Source organism: Clupea harengus, chromosome 10, assembly GCF_900700415.2.
Source record: "Clupea harengus chromosome 10, Ch_v2.0.2, whole genome shotgun sequence".
NCBI classification, from domain to species: domain Eukaryota; kingdom Metazoa; phylum Chordata; class Actinopteri; order Clupeiformes; family Clupeidae; genus Clupea; species Clupea harengus.
Genome location: NC_045161.1, coordinates 13,497,309 through 13,505,476, shown reverse-complemented (window position 1 = coordinate 13,505,476; position 8,168 = coordinate 13,497,309). Strand labels below are relative to the sequence as shown.

The 8,168-nt window shown below is 39.1% G+C and overlaps 1 protein-coding gene across 1 annotated transcript; it reads left to right on the top strand.

Moving 5' to 3' along the window:
- Positions 1–2,161: 2,161 nt before the first annotated feature.
- Positions 2,162–5,784, top strand: LOC105910694 (claudin-7-A). Its single transcript, XM_012839422.3, has 4 exons — positions 2,162–2,933; positions 3,032–3,196; positions 3,758–3,839; positions 4,645–5,784. The coding sequence occupies exons 1-4, from the start codon at positions 2,711–2,713 to the stop codon at positions 4,805–4,807; spliced, it is 633 nt and encodes a 210-aa protein (XP_012694876.2). The 5' UTR covers positions 2,162–2,710; the 3' UTR covers positions 4,808–5,784.
- Positions 5,785–8,168: the final 2,384 nt, after the last annotated feature.

The following is an 8,168-nucleotide window of genomic DNA, read 5'->3' as shown; positions in this document are numbered from 1 at the left end:
AAATAATTGTTTTGTTGTTGTCAAAGATTGTAATAATAATTAGAATATAAAGGAAAGACAATTTCCACTCATAGATTCTATTTGTTATATTAAATCCCCATTCATTTTCTTATTCTGCCTTTCCTTTTATTTTAGAAAGGCTTGGGTGGTGCTTTGATGTATTGCAAGAGTTCATTCATCTTTATGCCTGCACAGGTAGAAGGGAAGGAATTCAAGGAAGTAAAATCTTGTCTATTACACAAATCTTGAATATTATAGGTATACATGCTGAGTGGTTGGTTCTGTGATTGGAAGGTATAAATGGTGGCAGTAAAATAGTATTTCATGATTTAGAATTATCTTTATCTTTCAAGCCTGTGAGGTTTTGGTGACTTCACATAGACACTTTAGTCAGTTAAGTGATTCAGTCCTTACGATCTGATAGTGTTGTGTCACCCAGAGTTCAGAAAGTCATGTCTACATTTCAATGCCCTAGTGTGTGTGTGTGTGTGGGTGTGTGTGTGTCGTGTTTACCCCCGTGAAATGTATTGTCTCGCTACGTTCCAGAGAACAAACAGGAAGACTTTTTAACTTCCATTCCTCATTGGCCAAACACGTGCTATTTTTATTATGTTTTACTGGAGCTGTTGTAACCTCCCTCATAGCCTGAAATGCATTCAGCACCTCTGCATCATACTCTATCCTGCTATTGTGTGCACAGAGATTAAACTCCAGGTTCAATTCTATATTGGCTGACCAGCTGAGGGAGACACGGGCTAATTGAGTGTGGACATGTAGCAGGTGCTTTTGAGTTTGCTCCTGGGCTGCTTCCTCAGCCACCTCCAAGCTGCTGAGCTGTGGCGGGAAAGCCTCACATGCCTGTGAATAGAACATGGGGGAGGCCAGGCGTCTGAAACCTACGGTAACACTGAACAATTCCAGGAATGCCTGCCTGGTCTGGGTAGAAGGATATTGGATATACGTTTCTCTTCCATGTTGGTTGGATTACTGAAACTGAAATTAGGAGTTGGAGAAATAATTAAATAATTATATTCCCAAGACGTATTACAAAGAGAATGCCGTTTGGTTCTCTGGGATTGTGAAAGGCTTTAAAGCTCATCACTGGGGTTATATACGGTGAAGACACACACTTAAACACAGGGAAGAGTATTACGGTGTAGCTCAATGGAAAGAATATTGGAAATTCAATTATGAAAGGGTAAGCACACATAGGCCAAATATGAATGGAATGAAATATGAATACAATTCATTCTTTCTCTTAGTTTAAACATCAAATACCTCTTGGACATAACATTTGTACAAAATGTACCAAGATGATTATTCTTAGTGTTATCACTTCATCAAGTGTTTTTGATTCCCATCTCTCTATTTTTAACTAACAACTCATTGCCTGATTGCATCCGTGGCGCATGTTAGTCATACTGGGCTTGAGTGCGAGTCATTTCCAGATAAATCTGAAAATGTTGTCTCAAGGTTTGAGTGTGGGCTTCAATTATGATGTCACTTGTGGACACTGTTTGCAGAGCAGTTCAAATTGGGATTCACAGCAACCTATGCACTTGTGTTTTTACCACCAAATACAAATGCCAACATTGATTTAAATGTTACAGATGAACCATACATGTTTGTGAAATGTCATCAACTTTGTTACATATTTGAACTAGATAGAGTTGTCACTTAAATGGTATATAGATTGTTTATTTGTATTACTTTTTGTCAAATGTTCACTACTGTGCTCTTGCTATGATACAGCCGAAGGGCCATCTCCCTTGCCTAGAGGCCCATTCGTTTGCCATAAGAGATTGTTTAGCCTGGGTGAATTCAAACAGGCAGATACATTTCATTAGCATGTGTGGTCAGTTTTTTCTGACCTTAGTGCTGAATCAGGCACTATGGGACTGAGACCCTATCCAAATCATTGTTTAAGTGTTCATGAAAAGTCCATCGGTCAGTCCATCGTACTGTTTTAATAAAAACGACCCTGTTACATGATAACGTGAGTCCATTTCAATACATTATTTGCTTATGTCCATATGCCTAGGCTACATGCATCACATTTTTGTTGGGTAAGCAATTATACGTCAATATAATTTATTGATCAACAAAATTGTTATTGTCAAAGAAGTACTTTTGATATCGTTGTTCAAATCCCTCTGCAATAGCCTACTGGCCGTCCTATTATAGGCTACTGTCTGTAGTTTGCTCATTGAGACAACATCCTAGTTAGGCTACAGACACGAATCACGTATTTCACTAGTTAGCTGGATGCTCAGATTATTTTTTTGCAAACTGTCACATGTTGTAAATGAATGTGTGGATGTGATATAACGTGATGAATCGATTACTATTCGTCTACGAATGAATGCGAAAAATGCGGATTAGCAAAAAAGAAAACTTGCTGTAACAACAGGTTCAAAAGATCAACTCCTTATTCCTAGAAGAACTATGACGGTGGGCGCGTAGGAGTGACAATTCTGCGTTCTCAGCTTCATGGGTGTTGTACAGATGGTGGACAGCAGTTGGTGCCAGTGAGTTGACAGTATGTATAAAAAGGGACCAGCAGCTTTCCCACAGTTAACGGTTTTATCCCTTTAAGTGTCCACGGGTTATACCTTGCGCTCATTTGCACGGATCTGCGTTTTGTACACTTGTTCTTGAACCTGCTGTTTTGCCTATCTTTACTGAATTCCCATACTACCTCGGATCTGCCATGGCAAATGGATGTGTCCAAGTTTTCGGTTGTATTTTAGCGTCTTTGGGACTTGTCTGCCTGATTATATCAACTTGTGTGAACGAATGGAAAACTCACGGCTACACAGATGGGGGGATGCTGAAGTCGTTTATGATCAACACCGGACTCTGGATGGAGTGTAAAGTGCCCAGCAATGGCAAATGGGAGTGCGAGGTTTTTGACTCGATTCTCCATTTACCAAGTAAGTTATCTACCCTGCTAACGAGATTACTGTATTAATTTGACATGAAGACCCCCTCTCTCTCTGTTTTGGTCATGTCAACTTTTTGACCCCTACAGAAGACGTCCAGGTGACCAGAGCCATGATGATCATTAGCATCACTCTATCAGTGTGTGGGTTGGTAGTGGCTATGTTGGGCATGAAATGCACACTGTGCCTGGATGAAGACGAACAGGTGAAAAACAAGGTGGCATTCACTGGAGGGATCCTTATCACTTTGGCAGGTAGTGTGGCGCCTTGTTGCATTTAATCAGATTCGTGAAGTGCCCTGTAGTAGCTTCTTCTATAGAACCGCTACAGCAATATCATGTTCCTGGGACAACTGAAGCAGCGTGTCTTTGGAGTTGTGTTTAGTTATGGACAGCCTCAAGCCAAACCATAGAGCATCTTGTTGAAAATCCTTTATATGTGTGGTGAGCGTACTGGAGCACCCCAATTTTCCATCTCACCATCCAAGTAAGGGGTACACATTTGTGTTGGTGAAATGATCCGCCTATGAAATATCATTAGACGAATGAATTCATTCAAACATACATTCAGTATCCCTGTGGTTCAATTAGTTTTACTGTGGCATAGTTATCTTATTAGTTAGCCTATCTGAATCTGTCTATCTGAATTATCATATGGCATCACAACAGAACATTACAAGTATTTTGCATCGTGGGTATTGAACTCATGTGCTGTTTTTAAAGTGGTGTGATTGGAGCATGCGCCCAACAGTTGCACCGTCACATCAGAGTCAATACACATGTCAGAATAACACCCTTCTCTATGCTCTTTTACAGGGGTCTGTGCTTTGGGAGTAGTGTCTTGGTATGCCCACGGTGTGGTAACAACCTTCAATGACCCTCGCACACAGGCCTTCAGGTACAAACTGATTGAATTTCGGGTTCATGTGAATCCCAACTTTAACGTGTGTACCATTATATCACTTAAACACCAGCATGTTGTGTTATATTGTTTTAGGTATTCTGAGAGACCCTAGGCCCCATTGACAGGCAATGAGCAAAGCCCGTCAAGCATGAACTAAAGCTATCATGTGTGGGAGCATTGCGTTGACTCACCCATGTTTGCACTTATGGTATTAAATTAGCAAGTAATTAAATTAAATGTAAAAAATTTACAAAAATGTCCCCCTTACAAAAACTAATATAGGTAAAATAGCTTTTAAGTTCTTTGCTTCCCATAAATGGAACACTGTTCAAGTGGATTTGAAACTAACCAAGTATTTGTCTGTCAACCAATTTAAGAGCCTTTTAGATGCTAAGGATGTGCCTCAATGCTGTTGTTTTAAATGATTCTCTGATTTTATTTTTTTACTTTATGTTATTTATTTTTTTAGACTTAATTTCTGAGTTGTTTAATGTGTTTTGTTTATTTATTTTGTCTGTTTTGTTTTGTTATGGTTTGTTTATTTATTGTTCTTCTGTATTATGTAGCCTCAATCAGGGCATTGCTGCAAAAGAGCCCTGTGCTCAGTCAATTTCTCCCTGAATAAATAATGATGATGATGATGATGATGATGATGATGATGAAATTAGCTTTGATTAAATCGAGGTGGATTTTGCTCATTGCCTTGCTTGTTGCCAGTTGGGGCCCTTACACACATCTCTGAGTGACGGATTGTGGTCAATGTTTGGGTCACTGACCGTCTGTTTGTCTTCTCCCACAGGTTCTCCCTGGGCAAGTGCCTGTTTTTGGGTTGGGGTGGAGCTCTCCTGTCCATTATTGGAGGGGCACCCCTAGTGTGCTGCAGCTTGTCACGGTCCTCTTCCGGCAGAAGGTACACATCACAGCCTCCAGTCCAGATGGACTCCGGCAAAGAGTACGTGTAGAAATCCCACAAAAGAGCCCACGGGTGACGGGTCCCTCAGACTGTTAAGGAGCACCATGAAGCCACACCACAACAGCTCAATCAGGCTGGTTTTCTATCACATGTATCAGATTCAACCACAGAGATTCTTCTTCAACAATGTAATGTTGAGGCTTAAGGATTAGTCTAAAATTAAGCGATTTCGTTGCATCGGTAATAATCTTTTTTCTTTTGTAAATGGCTCCAACATTTCAGCAATCTATTAAGGACTGCTCATCAATAAGTTGCAATCCTTATTAAAGAGTCCATCTAAGGACCAGTTTGTAGATTAGAAATGTGTTTTTATTTATTTAATTAAATTAGGTTTTGTTACAAATTATGCTGTTTTCAGTTCATTTAGGAAACAAGAAATGAAATGTAGATGTAATTTTCATTACATATATGTTATCTAGAGCACTGCAAATCATATAAGCAACTGAAAAGGTAATTGTCTTATACTTAAGTATAGTTTCAAGTAAATTAGGCTTATTAAATTCAGTATTTACAATATTGAATGATTTATAGGAAAAATGAGTAAATTAACAGTAAGTAAGTGAGAGTTAGTGTACCTTTTTTCCTCAAAAACACATCACCTCTGCATTTGCTTGTGTATATGGTAGTACTATGCTTGTAACTTGTGGTGATCTACACAATACCACAATTTTTATATTAGTTTTGTATTTTCATTCATGGCATGGCATCATGGACATGTTTTTTATTTGTGTCATCTTTTGTGCGTCATTTTATGCCTTATATTACTTCAGTAAGATAAATAGTTGGTCAAATCCTAAAATATGTTATGTATGTCAAAATGTGTTACCATTGCAGCTGTTTTAAGAATAAAGTGTTGGTAAAAAAATATTACAGTTTAACCTTGTTTTTTGGATCAGTAAAGTAATAGAATAGAAAGACAATGGTCAGTTACAAAGGATGATAAACTCACATAATAAATGTAATCTTCTTTTAAACACTCCAGAAGGTGCATGGGACTTTAGATGAAGAAACAGCATCACAAAGGGTTACTTTACAAAGTTGTTTATGCTGTCGTATCTTATCTGGTATTTGCCACAATTTGGTTAACCAAATTGAGCCTGGTTGAATATGCATGCATACAGTGCTGCTTGAAAGTATGTGAACCCCTTGAGCAGTTTAGAGTTTTCTGTTGTTTTACCATGATTTTTCTATTTTATCATCACCAGTTTTCCATATATGAAATGTCAGGTTTATGTTTATCAATTGCATGTAAAGGAATTGTGTGAGTAGCCAAAAAACTACATGAAACATGGAATTAGTGTATGTGCAAAAGTAAGTGAACCCCCAGCTGCATTGGTAAAGTCAAGTAGGTAACAGATTCAGTGAAACACATTTGGGTGCTTAATTAGTCAATTAAGCAAACCAATCAAATGAGATCCTTAGAAAAAGGGTTGGGCAACACAGATTAAAAGTGAGTGGAAACCAACCAAAGTACTGTAGTGCCAAGGTGTACCCACACAGATCAACAATGCCAAGAGGAAAGGAGATATCCGAGGACATCAGGAAGAAGGTACTGACAGCCCATCAGTCTGGAGAAAGCTATAAGACCATCTCCAAAAGATTCCAGCTCCATCCATCCACTGTAAGACAAATTATTTACAAATGGAGGGCATTCAACATGACCACAACTCTGCCTAGAAGTGGACGCCCATCAAGACTATCACCAAGAAGCACCAGAAGAAGAATAAATCAGGTAAAAGCCAACCCACACATCACCTCTAAAGAGTTGCAGACCTCTCTGGCAGCATCTGGGGTAAATGTACATGCGTCTACAATCAGACGAAAATTGTTGTCTTTTCTCCAAACAAAACGGTTTTGATGGTGACCAAAAATTCTATCTTGGACTCATCTGTCCAGAGAATGGACTTCCAGAAGGCCTCTGGTTTGTCCAAGTGCTCTCTGGCAAAGTTGAAACGGGCAGCTTTGTTCTTTCTTGAGAGCAGAGGCTTCCTTCTAGCAACCCTCCCATGAATGTCATGTCTATTCAATTTTCATCTGATTGTAGACGCATATACATTTACCCCAGGTGCTGCCAGAGAGGTCCGCAACTCTTTAGCGGCAATGTGTGGGTCAGGGTAAAACAACAGAAAACTCTAAACTGCTCAAGGGGTTCACATACTTTCAAGCAGCACTGTTTGTTTCTGGTCAGTTACGAGGACAGTGAATTGTAAATACTCTTATGCTTTTTTGCACAGTGTAAACAACAAAGATAAACATGTGTAAACAAACTCATCCTCAGTGGTTGATGTTAACGCATGACATCCCCTCGATTGCTTGAACTGTTTTGTAATGACATGAGAACATAATTGCTGTGAAATTTCCTGTTTATTGTTGTTTTATTATCATTTATTCTCATGTCAAGAAAGAAACATCTGTTAACCTGTGCAGAGATTCCCAATAGCGTGTGGATATAATTGAATATAGGCATATGCATATATGTATTACAAAAGTATTTTGCTTGTTTCTGCTACTTTCAATTTCAATTTGATGTATGATGCGTGTTCTGCAGCCATTTCTGGCTTTTCCTGGCAGCACGTATTCCCATTAGCGGAGGAAATGTTGGTTCCCTCCCTTTCTTATCTCCAGTTCTCCACAGGTCCGGCTCCTACACCCTCCAACACCCAACATTCCAACACCCTCACTTCTTCAGTTTTTGACGGGGACAGAATTGAGACTGTCGCCTCTTCATCACTATTCATGCAACTGCGTACTTCCAGCTGACTAATGCGTACCTCTGGAGGCGAGCACAGATGATTGGTCCCTAAAATTCATGACGAGTGAGTTCTAGAAGGTTAAGGAATGAAAGGAGGAAATGAATTCATGAGGGATGACAGTTAGTCACTGTATATGAAACGGACTATTTGTATCTCACAGTCTTATTCAACATAACTGTATTGTTTAGACCTCACAACGAGAATTACAAAAAGAAAAAAAGAAATGATTCCTTAATAAATATGCTACAGAAAAATATTATTCAAATCATCAAGCTGGGGTTGCTTTTCCCAAACAGAAATAGAATATGAGACAAAATATATGGAATTCAGACTGTTGTTTTCAAAATACACGTAAGGAGGCTGTATTCCTTTTATGGATTGTGGTGATACTGATTTTCTTGTAATCTACTGCACATGACACTCTCTGTACTATGCTCAAAGATCGCCCTCTGCTGATAATTGTAAAAAATGCAAGCTGTACATGTTCAATGTGCTCATCATGTATTCATTATTAGGAGGGGGGGGGGGGGGCAGAAGGGAGAAGAGGAGGAGAAGAGCATGAGAGTGATCATATTAGTGGAGAAATGGGAAGTTAGG

Bases quoted from the DNA above. Each gene is read 5' to 3' on its own strand.
- LOC105910694 (XM_012839422.3), top strand. From the start codon at position 2,711: ATGGCAAATGGATGTGTCCAAGTTTTCGGTTGTATTTTAGCGTCTTTG. The intron at 2,934-3,031 runs GTAAGTTATCTA...TGACCCCTACAG, and splicing joins CTCGATTCTCCATTTACCAA to AAGACGTCCAGGTGACCAGA. The intron at 3,840-4,644 runs GTACAAACTGAT...CTTCTCCCACAG, and splicing joins CCTCGCACACAGGCCTTCAG to GTTCTCCCTGGGCAAGTGCC.